Here is a 20169-nt window from a genome sequence, read left to right as displayed (position 1 = left end):
AACTGTCAGTTGGTAAAATCTCTCTCTATGTCTCTCCAACAACCTCCAAAATATGCACTCCGAGGCTCGCTTGGTTTGGCGTGTGTGTGGGTGAATGTGTGTGTGAATGACGTTGATTGTCAGAGTACCTTGGCCAACCCCTGAGGCTTTTTACTTGTCAAGAAAGGTGTCTGGCTGCATTTTTCACCGAGCGGGAGGGCATGTTTTTCCATGTGTGCCACCGTTTCCTTTTGTTTCGTGCCATTTCTCGCCCCATTTCTCGCTCGTCTTCCTCCTCCTCTAACAATTCTACCTCTCCTCTACACTTTTGTGTCTTCCCTCCCTCCTCCTTCAGTTTCCCAGCTTCATCATCTGTCCATCTCCTCTTACGTCCTCCCATGTATCTTCCCTGAATTCCACATCCTGTATTTTATCCATTTAACTGCTGTTCTCACCTCCGCCGAGTGAGAATGAAGTTGGTACATGCCGTGTCTGTCATATGTCTGAGTGTTTTGGGACAAACTGTCTCTTCACTATTTTACTTTTCCTCCTCAAGACCAGTGGTGTCAAGATTCTCCAAATACATTACTCGATTCGACTTTCAATTTTAAGGTCACAATTTGATTTGATTTACGATTTCAATTTTATTTTCCAACACTGACGGCTATGCTATTGTTAGATATTGACATCTGGATTTGTAGAGATCAACAGATCATTGGTTTTATGCCCTGACAACTGTCATTTACATTTTCAAATTCTTTGGAGTATTTTCCAACAACAGCTTGGTTAGGCACGTTCAAATAATATTTGAGTTTAACCATAACCACTACCCTTCAGGGATTCAACGATAAACAGAATATAGAAATTGAGTTTGAAGGAAGAATTTGAACACACTTCAAGCGCCTCACAAGGAGCTGACAGCCCGTCTGGCATTCTAGTATAAGGAAAAAACTTCACTCAAAGTTTGTTGCCCTAATCAGTGTTGTGTTGGAAATTCAGTTTGTTACAAAGTTCAGTTTCTCAGACCTGTCCCAAGTAAACCCTCTTCCTAAGCAAATCAATAAAGGATCTCCAGAAATGTTATCAGTTCAGCTCAGTTCTTCCCCCACGAGTAAACCCTCTTCTAAAAGAAGAAATCAATAAAGGATTTCTGAAATATCTCCAACGTTGCCGCAGTTACTTCCAGCACCAGTTGATCGTCTTTGTGCAGACAGGATGAGTGTCTGGAACTAAAGCCGCAGGTGGTATTGGCGTTACTGCCTTTGAATTTGATGATCAAAACTGAAAGCTCATTTGATTGATTTTGGATTTAGAATTTAAATTGTGAAACCACGCGGGACACTCTTGTGGGATCATTGCAGCATGCAAGACAAGACTAGACTGACGGGGGTATAAGGCTGAAGGTATGCTGACACTTGAACATGGGATATGGCTGCAGGGAGCCTGTGATGTTAAGGGGGAAAAGGTCAGTGCTCTTGTCAGGCAAGTTCGTCCCTGCCAAACTGGGGAAACCATAACTGGTTTTGTCATAATGAAACAGGAAAGGACCTCTTCGAAACTGCTGCCACAGAGTTGTGAACACTGTTCATTTAAATATCATTTTATTCTGCAGGCTTAATATTTTCCTCAACTGAACTAAGGAGCTTGCCAAACAGCCTATATTCTCATTATGAAACATCATAGCGGCGTATCGAGTTTCTCACACCCACTGTTATCCTTCATTTCTTGGATTTCTGGATTTCACTCTGAAAATCGTGTCCTCCACTTCTCTCTTTCCTCTCCCACTATTTCTCTTTAGCCCTGCCGGCCTCCATCTTTGCCTCTAGTATTATATCTTCTTTAATGTCTCTTTCACTCTTTTTAGACTTTTATTCCCCCTCCCTCTATCCTTCCTCATCCCAAAGTCCCCGATCACTCTTGCTCTTACTTCTCTTACTTACAGCCCCAGGCACTTTATTCTTGTCTGTGTGTGTGAGTGTGTGTGTGTGTGTGTGTGTGTGTGTGTGTTTTCCTTTAATGTGGGTGGTGCAAGTGTATGTGTGCATGTATGTGTGTGTGTGTGTATGTGTGTGTGTGTGACATCACACGACATCGAGGGAGAGATCAAGATTGCCGTTGGTGAGCAGTTTTAATGTGCAGAGCGTCGACTAATTGGCACAATGATGGGAGATGAGAGACTGGCATCAGACTGATGTCACCCCAGAGGGGGGAGAGAGAGAGGGAAAGATGGAGGGAGGGAGGGAGGGAGGGGGAGAGAGAGAGAGAGAGAGAGAGAGAGGTGGATTAAAGAAAATGGCAGAAAAAGAGGAAAGGAGAGGCATGTGAAAGGAACAATAGAGGTAGGAGGACAAGGAGAACATTACAGAAGAAGAGGGAATGAAAAGGAGAGGGGGAGGAAATTAGTTTATTGGAGGGCAAGTGAAACAGGTGGTAATGTAAAGAAACAAGAAACGGTGAGAGAAAGAAGGGAAAGGAAAAAAGGGTTAGATAAGATGAGGTGAGAATGATGGAAATAAAGATAAAAAGAGAGGGGGAGGAAAGAAAAAATAGACAAGGTGGGAGATTGCAAATCGAAAGGTAACAAGGAAAGGAGGCACTGTAGAGAACGAGAGTGAAAGATGTGCTAAATGGATGAAGAGAAGGAAAAAGGGTTCGAGAGCTGTAGAAAGATGTCAAATAAGGGCAGAGGAGGACAAGATGAGGGGGAAGGAGAGCGGGACAAAGAAATGCACAGAGGGAAATGAAATCGAGGAAAAGAAGACAGAAAATAGAGAGAGAAAGTGGTGGGATTTTTTTCCTATTAGAGAGAACGAGGCAACAGCAGTGAGCAATGAAGAGATGGAGAGTGGGTGGATTGAGAGAACAATTTCTCCTAAATGTTGTCAAGAGAGAGAGTGACAGAAAATGAAAGAGAAAAAGGGAGGAGAGACGTCCTCCTTGATGGACAGGTGGAGCTCAGAGGGAGGAAAAAAAAACATACAGGATTATCCAAGACAGGGAGAGAATGAGAAACAGACTTTCATCCATGAGATCAAACTACAACAAACCAGCCAAGTCCTCTAAAATGTAAATGAGCAGCGTCTTTCCAATATGAGACGCCCGCCGCTCGAGAGAAAAAAGAAAAAGTGACACCTACTCCCACAAAATGACTGACAGCAAAGAAATTAAACAAATTACAGGACTTTGTGAGAACTGCAGATAACTTAAATCCTTGATTGACAAAATATCACTTTCAAATAGCCTTCCTGCAACACTATATAATGGACATATTGAATTTAGAGAATGAATTATTCAAATGCTGACATTCTTCTTTGTGCAGAGACGTGGCTCAGCAGTCTATTCAGTGTCAAATGACAACTGGCCACGGTGGATTCGCTGGCCAATTTAACTTCTTCACAGCCAGTGCGGCTTTCCAAACATATAAAAAGAACTGATGCATGACCCTAATGATCCTCCTGTGTGAAAGGAGACATGTCCTTCAACCAGACCAGTTGGGTTCAAGCTGTTGTCAACAAACATTCACCCTGCTGACGAGTCCGTAAGGAAGGCACTGAAAGTCAACAAGCTCCAGGGCAGCTGTTGTGTACCTGACCCTGACCATCTATTTCAGTAGGAAGTGAACAGGAAAAGACACAGCGAGGAGGATCAGAGAGACCGTCCTCGGCAGAGATATGGCAGCAACGGTATTTTGTTCCAACCTGTTTGCCAGAATAAATGTTGGCAACGTACGTTTCTGAAAACTTGGAACTTTATATCTCACTTCAAATTAACTTCTTAGGTTCATTTTTCAGTTTTATGTATTGACAGTGCTGGTCTGGTTAGGTTAAGGCACAAAACCACTTGGTTAGGTTTAGGAAAAGGCTTATACTAGGATGTAAATTCCTGCTTTGGTTGCCACAAATATGACAGATGTCTCATTACAAGCACCCAGTTTTGCCACAACTAACACCGAAAGGCAGTTGCAATAATATCAGGCTGATAATGCAGAAGCAGCCTAACACTATTATAATACCACACAACTTATTTGGCAGGAGGATGGGTGTATAAAGTATATAACTTTCACACCAGAAATCACAGTTTGCATATCATTTAGTTCAGTGTACTTTGTTTTTCTTCAAACCCTGACACTGAATTTTCTTTAACAAAGTAGTTTAAACTTAAAACTAAGATTTTTGAGGTGGCAGGCAAACAACATGCTTTGTCATTAAGGTATGAGGACTTGTGTCGAGACATAAAAATAGTTACATTTGAAAATTAAGACTGAGAGATGATGTAAAATGATACATAAAGATCTAAAAGTGTATTTTTGCTTTTTCACACAAGGTTGAAATCTAGAAGGTGTTATGCAGTAAGACCATCCCTCTATCTCTCTCTCTCTATATCAGTTATTTCACAAATATCCCAGTGTTTCCCACACATATATTTTACAGAACAAGTGAGTCATTATAAAGCTACATAATCCTCAGTGGAAGGAGAGTTCAGTGGATGGAAAGGTCAACAAAACATTGTACTATGACATGAGAGACGTCTATGTGCATCCCGTTTCCTGACAACAATCAATATTGGCTGTCAAGTGAGAGACCACCTTTGTAAGTGCAAAGCCACAGGATTTGTTTTACCCAACGGTGGAACAGTTTCCAACCGTGTTTGAGTCACAGAACCAGGGAAGCCAAAGCATGATTAAATCACCTGTTTAGGGTTAGAAAAATATCCTAACCAGACCATAACCACAGTGCTGTCACAACATAAAACTGAAAATGAAAAATGTTATATTTTGTCCATTTAAATCAGGGGACATTAGCCCTAATCCTACCTCTAGTGTCTAACACATTGTGCATTACTACTGCAAACATCTTACATTTTAGAAACTAAAAGCAAATTAGGATATTAGGACAAATTTCTAATGTCAGTCTCTCAATGGAGAAAATAAAATGATTAGACCCTTCTGTTAGTTGAAATTACTAGGAAAAAACGATAATTATTGCATTTAACAGTTTCTCTTTGGGATGGAGGACATTTGCGGGGAAAAAAACATATTTATTGGCAGAGTATCACAAGTTTTGTGAATGTGTGTCCATTTTTTATGGCTGACTTCCTTATCAAATCATCTGGTTTACGGCGGCTGCCACCAACCTCCCCACCAGCTCCCTCACAAGGCTTCAATCCATGACCCAAACAAACCTCACACTGATTGGATTGACTGAGATCCAATCAAATACAGAATTCTTATGTGACCGGATTTAGGGTCTGCACATATACAAAGCATGCACGTACACACAACTGCCAAGCACAAGCAAAAGCACACACACTTTTAAACACACTCATCTAGTCACACACACACACACACACACACTCTTGTTCAATCATGCAAGAATCCCCCCACACTCACACCCACTCGCGCACGGTCCCTCTCCGTGTGAGTGCATTGTGGGAAATCTGCCTTCTGGAGGAGGATATTACATCACGGCATCAGCCAGCTTGCCCGGCCCCGCTCGCCAAACCGAGTTACCGTGGTTACGGCAGTGGAAAATTAAAACAACCCTCACAGGGGTTCAGAGTATTATGGAAATTCAAAAGCCAAGTTCAAGTTGTGAATGAGTTATGAGAAGGAGAGAGGTGGGGGAGGTGGACGAGGTGTTGTCATATTTGCAGACGGTATAATTGCAAAGCAAAGAGGGGAGGCAAACCGACAGATGGATTCTGGGAGTGAAGACTCTTCTTTTTTATTTTCTGATAAGAACTGACAACATTCACTTTAAGGGACAAGGGCCGTGAGAAGGTAATTCAAACTCCTCTACTAGACTGTCGATGACTTTGACCTCACCTCTGTCACTGAAGCTAATGCTGCCTTCCAGACAACTTGAAACTCAAAACTTTTCCGACCTCCCACTAGAAAAATGACAATGTCAATGTCACCAGTCAAAGCCGTATTTTCTACTTCTAATTCTCTACTTCCCGTTGGCGACTCCATCTACTCCAACCTCATTAGGGAGCAGTTGTCTGACATCACACAACAATGGCAATTATTTAATAACAACCAGCAAAGCATGTTAACTTTTGGCATCATGCACCTGGAACGCTTGGAGGTCAGAAGTTGAAAACGTCAACCAGGAAATTTCGACCCCCGACTTTAACTGGAATGCAGACACCTGCAGTGACATCGCTGATTAGGGTGTGGCCAAAAGTACTTCAGAGTCCCAAGTTAGAGACGTCTGCAACAGCTTTGTTATACACTGTTAGGAAAAGCTTCAACAGCTTTCAAAATCTAATTTCTCCCATTCCTATCCTTTCATTCTATTGTAAGTAGTTCTGACCAAACATGCAGAACTTAAGTTTCAGTTTAAATGTTGTTTTCAGTTCTCTGACAAAGACTTTTAGATATTTAAAGCCCCTCTATGTTGAATTTCAAAGTGATTGTACCATCTTCCCTTTTTTATTCTTCTAACTTTTTATGTGCATAGGATGTTCTTATAAGTACTGTATTGTATCTCAACATGAGCTGTGCATCAGCGAAAGATACATTTGCATTATTTCCTGTATTAATGGACTAATCAAGTTTTTCAATGAATGAATCAATCCAGAGTCTGACTGCAGTTTGTGTTTAAAGGAAGAAAATGAGAGAATCCTTGCAAATCTGCCAGTGTCTTGTTTGATACCTCACTGTGGAGGCACCAACTGTTTGACATATCATTGTTAAGCTGAAAGTGGCTGTCTAAATCTGTCAGCCTCTGAAAAAATTATTTCAAATTCTTCTCATTTGATCAAAGCACTGTACTTAAATGTACTTTTGGAGTCCTGACACTCACCCCATTGGCTCTGCTCATGGCCTGGTAGTAGATGCTGTAGCTCTTAGCCGGTGACAGCGGAGGATTCCAGAAACCGCCGTAACTCTTGTTGTCTCCCACCGTGAATGGCTGAACAACCGTGAGGCTGGACGGGGGCAGCTCAGCAGCAATGTAGTAGGGCGAGTCCAAGATGGAGGCATTGCGGAAGCTGACAGGGGCGGAGAAACACTCGGGGGCTTCGGAAGCGGCGCGGCGGGTCTTGGACTTGCGTTCCTCCTTCACAACGAGCTGGTAGGAGCTGGAAACACAACAAAAGTAATATTAACACTTGCTTTGTGTGCTGTTTCCTGGTTTTGAAGCTGTCTACCAAACCAACAAAAGTAGATAAGATGTTCTTTTGAGGAGTCACTCATTGTAACTTAAGGGAATTTTAGCTTATTGTTAAATCTTAAGGTGGGGATGATTTTATAAAAATAAGTTCCTACCCGTCATTAAAATTAATTCTGTCGAATAGCGCAGATCTACAGGGTTTCAGTGGGTGCAGGCGCCAAACTTGCCTTTGTCATTTGAAGTCTTAGAATAGGTGCATTTTTAAATAAAATATATAGCCTAATTCAGCTATAATAGTGATTTATTTGATCCCACAATTGTACTTTCCCCCATTTCTCGATCACTACAGAGCACCCGGCATTGAAAAGCTGTAATTTCCAGAGTGCTTTATATCCATTTTGGCATATAAAGCATTAACGGAAGAGGGCTGAAGTCTGCAAAGTTTTCTCAGGAAAATGCCCAGTAGCCTTTAAAAAGGAATAGAATTTGTTCCAAGGGTCACTGTCTTTTCCCAAATGGTAGATATACTTTGGAAGCAAACTTCAGCTAACTTAAGAAAGTAGCTGGCAGATCATTTCCTGTGATGACTCAGCAGCAAAGTATGAATTAGAGATATATGTGTGTGTGTGTGTGTGTGTGAGAGAGAGAGAGTGAGAGATGTGAGGTTTCATTCTCCTTCGCATACATGTGTTCTTTTACACATTAATAAGCTTAAATGGGTCTCTCTCTGCCCTGTGCGTGTGTTCTAACAGGTGTACTGAGATGCGTTTATATACTTAATACTGCTTTGCCTGTGTGTTGCATATGTCTCTAGCTTGTGTGTGTGTGTGTGTGTTTCCATTCTGCTCTAAGAGGCTTCATGAATGGCTGAGGGCTCCTTCAGCGGTCAGGACAAACGCAGCGGCCCTCCGCAATTACCTCCGTCCTCCAAGCCAAGAACTCACTTCACAATTATACGCAATTAGGGAAATGTATGTTTCTGTGAAGGGGGCCGTGGCCAATTATCCCCAGCTCCCGTTTGGCAGCTTTCATAAAAGATAATTGCTGATGACCAAAGATGAGTCTCTCTCTCTCTCTCTCTCTCTAATGGCTTTTAGAGCTGCACAAGGGATGAGGCAGAGGCCTAGTACAAGTGGCGCATAGGGAATTATGTGTGTGTGTGTTTTCAATTACATGTGTGCATGTGTTTCTTACAGGTGTTCCTATATATGCATGAGTGTTGTTGTGTTGTTGTTCTTCTCTCTCTGTGTTGAAGAACTGGAGTTTCAAAACAATCTGTCGTCTTGGAAAATGACTCGGCTCTGAGGGTTAAAGGTTTAGAATTAAGTTTAGGGTTAGAGGCCATCGGAGCGATAACACCATAAAAGGTTTAATTTTGAAAAAAATATGTCCAGAATTTGAAGATAGCACCAAAAATACATACTCTACGCGGGCAGCATATCACCAAAGTAAACAACAACTGCTGCTCTTTGCTAGCTATCCTTGGCTGTAGCTAGCTACTGTTAGCTCATGGCTCAGTTATCCGTGGCACCAGTCACCGGTTAGAGTTTGCCCTGGGACGGAGACCTTGATCAACATGAGCAACGAGGCTCAGCTCAAGCAAGCTACGCAGCCTGAGAACAAACATGGCTGGACACCAAACTGGGACAGACCACAGCCTCCAAGACAGAGTTTGAGCTCAGTTTGAAGACAGGTGTTACAGTCAGGAGGCAATTTATAAGGTGTAAGGTTGTATTTTTCTGTTTTGACTATCATTGTACAGTATGTTCTCGACCGGTTGTGCATGTTGTCATGTGTGCAGGTCTGGTTATCTGTGTGTGCAAACATATTTCTAGCATTTACGACTTTTTGGTGATAACCTGCGTGTATCTGTCTTCATCTATGACCAGGGGTGTGTTTATGTGTGCATGTGTGTGTGTTTTCAGCCTTTACAACTGCCTTCCTCTGTGTGCATTTATGTGAATGCATGTGTATGCACAGGGGGGCAAGGATGCTAATGTTTGAGGAGTGTGTGTTTCTGTCTGTTTCCGTGTGTGTCCCAACCACAACAGCTGCTCCTCTTAGCACAGCCATTACAGTAAACACTCTTCATCTAAGCTCCTGAACTTGAGATGCTCTGATCTCCAAATAAATAAAAAACAAAACACCACAAAGCATTAGTGTGCACATTACCCAACAGATGCCTTTTCTCTGCTACCCCACGTACATCTGTTGGCACTTAAAACATGTAATACTTGCACAAAACACACATAATAAACAAACACGCTAAAGGGCTTATCTCGGGTTGATAAACAGAAAGATGCTGGCGATTGGAGTGCAGACTAATTCAAAATGAGATAAATTTACCATGTGTGGGTGATAAATGTTGAGATATGGTATGGGATTTACAGAAATTAACACTGAACCACTGACCCACGCTCACATTTCACAAGTCCATTTCCCCTAGTCCAAATTGAAGTGATATATATTCTCCACGCACCCCTGTCGAAGCTGTATTTCCCTGAAGGCAACCGCAGAATAATGTTCTCCCCTACACCAATTAAATGGATGAGATCACATGTTCAAAGTGAACTTTTAATTAAAAAACACAAGGGCTGAAAAAATGAGAAAAGGAGAAGGCATAAATTAACTGTGTTTCCATTCTTAAAACAAAACCAGTGAGTGAAGAGAACTGGAGCCTGGAAAAATGAAACTTGAGTTGGGTATTTATATTCTTTCTATCCTCTCATACTCATATATGACAGATGATTACTAACGTCACTTTAGGAAAAAGGTTTGTGCGTTAGGTGAAAAGAAAATGTCGATCTTTGTCCTTAAAAACTTGCTTTTTTATCCTTTCATGTCAACTGGCTGTTGGCAGGTTGCTTCAGTTTAAGCAGTGAAGTCCCAAGTGACCAGACATTGATTGCCAAATTACCATTAAACATTCAGGCCTGTCAAGTTCAGCTTGGAGTTTAAGGCAGCGACTAAAAAGCTACAAGATGCGAGTGACTAATGGTGATACGTTTCTCTGCCACATTTATAAAAAAATAAGGTCCCATTCTCTGAGTTCCTTTGCATACAAATTGGACTTATATGTGTGAGTGACTTTAATGGCTTTCAAAGAGACCCTGGAGGAATAGGAGAGACCAAAGTGAATAAAAAGAGAGGAGAGGAGAGGAGAGGAGAGAAGAGAAGAGAAGAGAAGAGAAGAGAAGAGAAGAGGAGAGGAACGGAAAGGAAAGGAAAGGAAAGGAAAGGAAAGGAAAGGAGAGGAGAGGAGAGGAGTAAAGGGGGAGAAAAAAAGAAGAGAAGAATGAAGCTGAAGACTGGAGAAGAGACATGAGTAAATATAGGAAATTATCATAAAAATAGAAGAAAATTATAAGGCCCAGGTAAGATATTCACCTTATTGGAGCGCCTCGTGATTGAGCGGGCTTTAGCAGGATGGTGATGGTCGTCTCTGTCTCGTTCAGCGGAGCCTCAGACTCGTACTCTGGCATCATGGGGGCTGATGATAAGAAAAGAAACACACAAACAAACACACCTTTTAAAATACATTCTCAACGCCAGCGATACATTTAGTAAAATATGGTCAGAATTCAAAGATAGCTCCAAAAATATAGGAGTTACAGAAAATCACAGGAGTAACCGACAACTGCTGCTCTTTGCTAGCTATCCTTAGCAAATACTGTTAGCACAGTTAGCCCTGGAGGCAATGGCCCTAGGGTTTGCCTGGACGGAGACCTTGGGTCACAGGGGGGCTTAGCTCAACAGGGTGTGGCAGCATGAGAGTGAACATGGCTGACAGAGCTCAGTTTGTTGACAGGGGATACAGTACGGAGGTGGCTAAACTTCTGGCTATATCTCACAAAGGGCCCATTTAATGCAACTCCAAATCATAATTGCTTCTTACTCTGGATTTATATGGGGAGAAACAGACTGACCCTGCACAATGTGAGGTCTACATCTTTCTTCAAGAGTGTTTACTTTGGAAATGTGTGTACAAGTCAAGGCTGTCAAACCAAAACATATGACAGTATTTTTGGTAAACATAAAAAAATATCCATGTTATTCAGCTGCAATACATATCCAAAGAGGCAAATACACTTTTCTAAAGATTTAAAAACAAATCAAATCAACAAATCTGTTCCAATCTTGTTTTTGACATTTTCAAATCATCTCTAAACAACAGTTATCTTATCAAGTAGCCTACAAAAGACGATGCATGCAGGCTTCAATCAGAAAGCCGTCACAGACATTCAATTATATTCAAGTGTTTAATTTCACATCTGTCATGGCCTCATTTTGCAAGTGAAGCCTCTGTGCCAATGCAAGTAAAACATCAACACTTCTTTGCCTGATTGGTGTGGCATTTAGGTTATTAACACGAGCCCAACCCCTCCTCCGGTGTCCATCCATCTCTATCCGTCTGCATCGTTTAATTTAAATCTCTTCATCCTTTGGTCCCTGAATGGGATAATGAAGATTGGGGATGGCGTGACATTTAGAGGGAGACATCTCTGTAACATGTGGAAGCGCCAAGCTTTTTTTTTCTCTTTTAGCAACATGTTGTTAAGATTTGAAAGGATGATGGAGTATTGGCGGCTCAGTGGAAATGTCAACCTGAAATCACTGTAGGTGTTGACAGACAGGACAATGTTAATAACAAGCTGATGACACATTTAGATTAAAGTCTTCTGGACTTCAGTCAGCACTTAACACTGCCAGGACTCAGGATTCAGTTGCGCAGGTCAGTGGGCAGAGGAAGGCATCAAAACAGCTCATACTTTGGTTCAATTCATAATCAGAATCAGAAAAATCATTAATCCAACCTCACAAAAGGAAGGGAAATTTGCCTTTGACATTGCTCACACTTGAACAAGAAATAAATATGTACATTTTAACACAGATTTAAGAGCGGTTTGGCTGTCAAGTGTCAGTCAGTATGTGCATGTGTTAAAATTCCTAATTCCCTCATAGCTTGTTTACCATGTTGATGGCACTTTGTCAGAATCAAAATATTTGTCCTTGCCAGAGAGTTTTTGGTTCTGGCGCCTGATGGAACGAGTTGTGGAGGTGGTGTGAAGGGACCTGTGACATGAGGGCTGCTTTATGTTTCACTGCCTGGGTTTAGAGAGCTGATCATGAGGACTACATGGTGTTTTTTTATTTGACTTGCACGCTCAAAGATCAGCGAAAGTTTTGACTTGATCTTCACAGAAAGAAAGTTGTAACATGATGGATACTGAAAGTGAGCGACTCAATAAGTGATTATAAAAGCCTTTAAGTTGGATTTCTTAACATAAAAAAGTTTCCTCAGCAGAAAGAAGCACTGCCGGGCCATATTGTTCACAGAACCACCGTGCTCAGAGAGGGACATGGCTCTGTCTATTTCACTGCCAAGGTATCTGAAGGCACTTTAATATTTATAAACCAAAACTGGAAAATGGAAACCATTATCCGTTTGGAAATTTGGGGTTGAATTTGAAATAATTTTTCTTAAATTCATATTAGTGCGATTGAAACACAGTGATTTTATGCCACATCTCCAATACAACCCAAAGCCTTGTGTAACAAAGGAGAAGTGGCCACTTGCTGTGGCACTAAACCGTTTCCAGGACTAAATGTGTGTAAGTGCATGAATATGACAGGATGGGAGTGTTGGAAACAGCTTGCCTGCTCAGCAGAGCCTCTCTGGGTATGTTAAGGCTACAAGGGAAGATTTATGCCACTGAATCACATGTGGATTAAGTCAAGTGACACCGATCAACTATGTATGTATGTTTGTACTTAAATATTAAAATACAAGTAGGTGCAATCTTGCTTTGGAAGTCAGTATCCTAAATCGTTCTACATTTTGGAATAAAATTCTGCATCCTGTGCAAGGAACTGATTAATATATGCAGGGTTGAACTGAGCAGACAAATGTTGCTCTGGTGGGCAAGTTTGTCATCTCTAAAGGAAACGTTGTCAGCTGTCCACCCCATGTTTCACTGGTTCTTTGCGACTGTAAATAAAATATAGCCACCATGAATATCAAACTCTCCAATACAATTCTAAATCCTGTTGCCGAAATGTTTACAGCTGTATTAACAGTTCATCCTGCTTGCAGTCAATGTCAGTGACATAATGCAAACAGCCAATATTTGTGAATTTATCCTGTAATTTGTACTGTGCACAATTCATCATAAACAGGCCTCAACAAATCGGCCATTGCAAGTTCTATACACCAGAATTTTTTTCTGCAAAACAATAATCCTCTCAATGATGAAACAGCAGTGCATCCGTTGTTCAGTCTGTCTTCAATATAAAGTTGGACTTGGGATTGAAAGAACTTGTATTTGTGGCTCACACCTAAAGGGAGTGTGTCCACAGATGTAGCGATAAAAAAGAAACACCTAAAGGTCAGAACTACCTCAATGACACGGGAATAGAAAAACATCCTGCGAGGGAGAGACAATCAGATATGCCATTTGGGAAGGGATTATTAAAGAAAGCCAAAAAAGAAAAGAAAAAGAAAAAAGAAAAAAGAGAGGAATGTAGAAGCAGAGAGAAAGAGAAGAGGCTGACTGAGACACTGAAAGAGAAAAGGGGACAGGGAAACGGCAGAGAGACAGTAAGGTAAAGCTGGAGAGAGACAGAAAGGGTGAGTCAGAGAGATGAAGGGCAGAGAGACACACACGAAGAATGAAAAAGTGAACAGCTTTTATTTCGCATCAGTCATTCTGTCATTTGAACAACAAAGAACACCCTTCACAAAACAGCTGGAATAAGAAAAGAGAAGTCCTCTTGTTTCAGAATAAAGAAATGCGTTTACATGTGAGGGCATTTCATAGCTCTCCTCACAAAAGTTGATTGTTTTCCCTTTTTTGTGGTGCCACTGACATTTTCTTTGGACGAGGCGGGTGACAAAAGGAGTGGTACAAATGGATAGAAAAAGTCAGATATAAAAATGGTCACTCAGACAGACAAACAAAGACACGAACAAAGAGCCAGACTGGCACAGTCCCAGAGAAAGTGACTGACATGCCAGCCCACCAACTAGCCAACAAACAAGCCTTTAATGTCTCCTTCTTTACCTGCAATTGTTGTAATAAAAACAAGGATGAATGTGACACTGTGAGTTTGTGTGACTGGAGTAATCAGATCAAATAAATGTCACTAGATGTGAAAGAAAATTACTATAAATCAAAACTATTAGCTGAAGCATTTTTACCTGCTATCTTGGTGCTGATGCGGGTGGTGACGGGCGGGCCGAAGCCCTTGTTTGTGGAGGCTTTGAGGGTGAAGAAGTAGGTGGTCCCAGGGTAGAGACCCACGAAAAGGTGATGGGTCTCGTTCCTCAGCTTGAAAACCCTTCCCCTCTGGGTTGTCAGATCAGCACTGGGGTCCAGTGAGCTCAGGGCCTTGTAGGTGATCTGGAGGCAGACAGGAGACATTCAGTGTTATACATTTCATCTTGCAGCTCGATTAGGATCAGATAGAATAGCAAAGTTCGGTTTAATTTACATGCTCTTAAGATAACATTGATTCCCTAGCTAACAGCAGTTTATCGATGTGTTGCTTTGTTGTTTAGCCCTTATTTTAGCCTGTAACTGACTTTATTTACAGTGTTAGCCTACATTTGAGGCCCTGGAAACCTCATTGTGTTCAGATTACCTTCTTCAGTAATAGTTGGTTTTCTTTGATTTTGCTAGAGGTAGAATTAAGCTGAGGGTACGGTGACATTCACATATTATCACCTTATAAAGTTGTTGTGGAAAGCATATTTCATAACAAAGAGTTGCCTCTTTACACATCCAGCAGACACAGAATAACTTTAACATTCCTCTGGACTCATTTTTGAGGCAATTTGACAAAAGGAGTCCAATATTCATTCCTTTGTAGCTCTTTTTTTACCTTCTTTTGAGGAAAAAATTGTCACCAAGTAATCAACTAAGACGAGAGCATCGAGTGCTGCAGGGATGACATATTTTTGTATTTTTGTAAGTTATCATCACCCTGGTTCCCTCGACAAACAGCCAATGGGATGTTTTTATTGAACTTGCATTACTGCAGAAAATAAGCTTTGTGGAAAGCATGATAATCTTCACAAATATACACCGCTTTTATGATGCCGCAATTGCCAGAAGACGTAAGCTAATGTTAGGCTATAAACAAACTACAGCGCCTGACTTCAACGTCACCACCAGTAAAGCTTCTTTCTACTCTATGCTATACAAACTTTACTATAAATTGATCAGTCAACTAGTGAGTAAATGAGTCTCGATGATCAGCATAATGTTGTTTTAAAGACAAGTAAAAATGTCAAATTCACAAGTTGACGTATTTTATGTTGTAGAACAAAAAAACTAAAATCTCTTAAGCCTGTGTTAATCACAGACCTTATTTCAGACATCTAACAGAAAAACCGTTGACGTTGAGACGAGGGAACCAGAAATACGTGAATGCTCATTTTATTTCATTAATCCAACTCCAATAATCTTGAACATTAAACATTTTAAACACTCTAAAACACACGTTGTTTTTCTGATATTCAGATTCTACTATTAAAGAATAAATTAACCCTCACCTCAAGCATTTTGCTTCTTAGACTAAAAAATATCTGAAGTACTTCTGTGCAACTTATCATCAAGTTTGTTTTTGTTTTCATTTTCCGTCTGAAACAAACACTGAGCTTCTGAGTTTGAGTCCCCAAACCACTTCCGCTGTCACATCAGAGCAAATCCAACAAATCGACCATCTCTTATTAAACTGTCTGTTAAACGTCATACAAGTCAATTTTGTGGTGAAGTGATTTCAGATTTATACGACAGGTCTGTGTGTCTCCACACGATCTCCACTTTGAGGCCGGAACAAATTGAGCAAATTGACCCACGGTCACTAAACCGGCAAAAGCACTTCAATAGTTTGTCTTTTAAAAGAACTGTCAATGTCTGTTGTCATGTTGCTACTGGCAAATCTCCACACTGCACAACTGTCAATGACTGCACACACATGGACACACAAACACAAATAGCAGAACACTGGAGGGCAGCTGTCATTGTGAATGACAGTCAGTACAAAAGAGTATTGACTGGTGGGGAAAAGAACACATTAATAGCAATTCAACCTCAAACACGTTTCAGCACTTCGGCCAGTAGGTGTGTCTGTGTCTGTGTCCGGGTCTGTAAGTGCATTTCAGTTTGTCTTTCAGCCACAGCGTGAGGAAAAAACACATACAAGATGGACCATATAGAGCGTGGAGGCAAGGTGAGAACAAGTGAGGGAGGTGGAGCAGAAGAATGAGCAAAAGAGACAGAAAGAGAGATAACATGAATAACAAGGATGCACTCAGTGAAGCGGAATCCACCGACACAAAATGCAGAGCTATAGCCCCTGGATTGGTTTGTGTTACCTGTCTTTTGTCTCCTGGGTTTGATTTCCTGACACAACAGCATGCGAGGGCAGCATTGTTTATCCGACTGCCAACTAGGAATGCTCAGAGTAAAGGTTTCTGACCAGCATGAGTGGAGCATCGCAGTTATGGCTACAAGAGCAGAAAATATCTAGGCCCAGTGTTGATCATTAGATATCAGTAGTTCCCTGTTACAGCATTGTGTGATTAAAGCAACATTATATAGGAATTGGCATTTTGTGTGATTTGGCGCCCCCCACAGTTTGTGAGTGCAACACCACTGTCGTAAATACAAAATGTAGGTGCTAACTACAAACAAAACTCATTACATCATAACAATGTTATGTGATGAAAATTTAGATCTTGAATTAAACATGTATGTAACGCTGTGATCCTACCCTCTCAACGGACAGACTGTCCATCACTGTAGCATCAATTTAATGTTGAAGCTGTTATTTTAAGGTGGAATGGTTACATAATGTTTCTTTAAATTGCTGAATTAATGTCATTGTAATCTGTTACAGTTACCGATCAAAAGGTTGGTGATTACAAAGCAGTTACATCCCCGTTTATTCTTTTAGGGAAAATAATTTATCCAGGAATCTAGGCAACAAGGCTGCCAAGCCAGAGACTAACTAAATGCTAACTAAATCCTTTATTCAAATTGTAACCACATAAAAAAAAAACCAGAGCTGACAGAGCCCTGTAGACCAAGCCATATCCAGATCTTCTGGGATAGCGTGCTATGATCAGACAAATGGGATAATAGAGTATGTGAGTGGCAGTAATGAGCGTCAGAGAGTTTTCCTAAAGGACCAGAGGTCCAAGATGGCTACCACATAACCATAAACTCTCCAGTTTGGATCCAGCTTGGGAGCTTTGTCCCATCTGATGCCCATTTCCCATCTGCCCCTGTTTCCTACCACACTCTACTCTGGTAAGTCTAAAAATGAGACAGAGAATACGACTAAATTAGAAACCGAGCCCAGTGTCCCAATGACACCAAATATGTACTGATGTGTTAGAAACTTCAGGCACTTTCTGGCCTCTTTCTGCTAAAAAGCTGCTTTGAAATAAATTCAAAAAGAACATAGAGAGGTGCGCTGAGGCAGAGAGTAAACACGGGGAAACAATATTTGAGGAAGAAAAGGAAGGAGTAAAAGAAAGCTGTGGGGTGACAGAGAGACGGAGAAAGAAATACTGAGACACAGAGCTGTAATGAATGTCCAGGTCTAGAGGCACACAACACACACTTGCATGAGAACACAATGATATGAGGGGGATTCCAGAGAGAGATTTAATTTAATGTACAAACTAATTATCTTGACGATTATCTTTCAATGTCCTTCCATTTGGTATCACTGGTCTCGATTTGCCAGTGCCAATAAAGAAGTCTGAATTGGAAACGGAAATTGAGATAGGGAGAATTGTTCATCTCACACTGAGGGTGGTCTGTATTCTGTTTTATTACATGCTTTGGTAAAAATATAGTGCTGTGACAAAAAGCACATTGAAATAGAAAAGAGAGGAAGTGAGAAAAAAGTGAGAAAGTCGAACTGAAAGAGAAAATGAAGACTGGGAATATACGAAAGAGAAAGACAGAGCCAGCGCCGAACAGAGGCTAAACATGAGGGAACAAGAGAGGGAACACAAGAGAGCAAAAAGAAAGGGTGATAACAAGTGATGCAGATGGATGTTTGTGTAAAATGGGTACCTCAGAGGCTGGAGGTGTGTGTGTGTGTGTGTGTGTGTGTGTGTGTGTGTGTGTGTGTGTGTGTGTGTGAGTGTGTGAGTTAGTGCAGTGAGGCGGTGGGCCGCTCGTGGACCCCTCGTCGCTCCATTAGCAGACTCAAATGAAAAGCACTGACAGCTGGGCGCCTCACTTCGACTAGGCCTGCAGGCTGCAGTGGTGAAGTGTGAATGTGTGACTGTGTGATGTGTACGCAAGTGTGAGAGGCAGAGAAAAAAAGTGACACGGGACATACGAGGTTGAGGGCAGACGAAAAGAAAGGCATAAATAAAGAAAACAAAAACATCCAAAGTGTGATACGGTAGAAAGATGGCTCTATTCACCCGATGTGGATTTTATGTTTGCTGGCTACCAATGGTAGAGTGCAGTGGACTCACATTCCAGGTTTAGATGAGTGATGTCACTTAGGCTACACCTGGACGAAGACATAACCAATCAGAGCCAGAAGATTTATAGAAGAACTAGATACCGAGCACTAAGATGGGACGAGAATTGCTCACCTGGCAAATGCACCTGGAGTTTGTAGCCTTTCTTTTTTTAAATATACATATATATAACGGCTATCTATGCGTAAAAATGCTTTTGAGCAACAGGAGAACTTTTTGCTGCAATACCGCGAGTGGCCACTGGGCAAAATTGGAAGCGAGGCAGAGTGTGGTCGTCGTATCCAGATCTAAACAGTAGTTTCATGATCAGGGCAGCGAAACCTGTGACATGTGATTTATCCAATCTGGATTGGTGATTTTTTGTCAGGAGTCGAATAAAACCCGCCACACGGTAAATAAATATGATTGTTTGGCCCGTTACAAACCAGCTTTGAAAAAATCTTTGGAAATTGTCTGAATGAGAAACATATCTTCCAGGGTGAGTAAAAACATGGTCACATATTCGTCTGCTCTCCAGGCTTATAATTCCCATGGTGCACACTTGAAACATTTTTGTTCTTTGACTGGCAGTCCTTGGGCAAGAATTGAACCTCTAATGTACTCCCAAAGTCTGTGTAAGGGAACAACATAAGTAGCCTTAGACCAAAACAATTAACATCTGAGAAAATGAATGTGATGTCGTGCATATTCAGATATCATTTAGCCTGATGATGACAGTATGCATCGTGGTTTCTGAGGACACTGATGGTTATGCAGGCATAAACCGGGGCAGGAGGTCAGACAGTATGAACTGAATGTACGGATGACTGTCTCATTTCTGTTATGAATTTCAGTTGAGTGTTTGAATGGCAATGCGCCCATCTGGCCGAAAATGAACCTAACTCAGACAGTAAGTGCTCTGGAGTTTAAATAAAGTCGTGAACATTAACACACATCTCTTCTCTATTATCTTTTTTTTTTTTGTTGCCAGCAGGGTGAAAAAAAACAATGATGATGTTTCTTCTCTACTTTTCTAGGCTCTCGATTCCCCTGGTACAACACAGACAGACAACTAAACGCCACTCAGATTCAGGAACTTGGGAGAAAACCTTTAGCCAACCGAAGACGGCAGACTTAAATGCAGAAAGCCCTCGACAGAGCAGCAGCCTCGCCTTGGTCTCCCCGGGCCTAAAAGTTCGCCCGGCTGCCTGAATAAAACATGTTAAATCAATAGCTATTCATACAGACTGGGACTGAGAGGCTGGAACAATAAAATATCATCTATTTCATCTACGCTGCAGTTTTGGTTTGCACATCGATGGCTGTTATTTTATAAGTCATGAATGGCTCTCTATATTTTTATGAGCTTTACGATCTCTCTCTCTCTCTCACTGACTTTGCTCTCGTCTCACCCGCTCGCTCTTTCTATATTACGTGATAGACTCTCTTTCTCTGTTTTATCACTCGTTTCAGCGAGGTAAGTATTTTCTGTGCACCCTTCTCTATTACTTCACAGTTTCCTCTCCATCTCTTCCACTCTCCGAACACCTGCTTTACTCACCCGTTCCCTCTCTTTCTTTT

General features: G+C 41.3%; 1 protein-coding gene across 8 annotated transcripts in view; it reads right to left on the bottom strand.

The window, feature by feature from the left end:
- Window positions 1-20169, bottom strand: part of ptprt (protein tyrosine phosphatase receptor type T) — a 334457-nt gene that overhangs the window by 140908 nt on the left and 173380 nt on the right. For all 8 annotated transcript variants that reach the window (XM_084348993.1, XM_084348986.1, XM_084348987.1 and 5 more), the window contains exons 12-14: window positions 14293-14494; window positions 10482-10584; window positions 6786-7062 (exon numbers count right to left, since the gene is read on the bottom strand). In XM_084348993.1, coding sequence (XP_084205119.1) covers window positions 6786-7062; window positions 10482-10584; window positions 14293-14494 — 582 coding nt within the window. The remainder of the gene's footprint in view (window positions 1-6785; window positions 7063-10481; window positions 10585-14292; window positions 14495-20169) is intronic.

The sequence above is a fragment of the Pagrus pagrus genome (assembly GCF_965226575.1).
Source record: "Pagrus pagrus genome assembly, chromosome: 3".
Classification (NCBI taxonomy): Eukaryota; Metazoa; Chordata; class Actinopteri; order Spariformes; family Sparidae; genus Pagrus; species Pagrus pagrus.
This window is presented reverse-complemented; position numbering and strand designations above follow the sequence as displayed.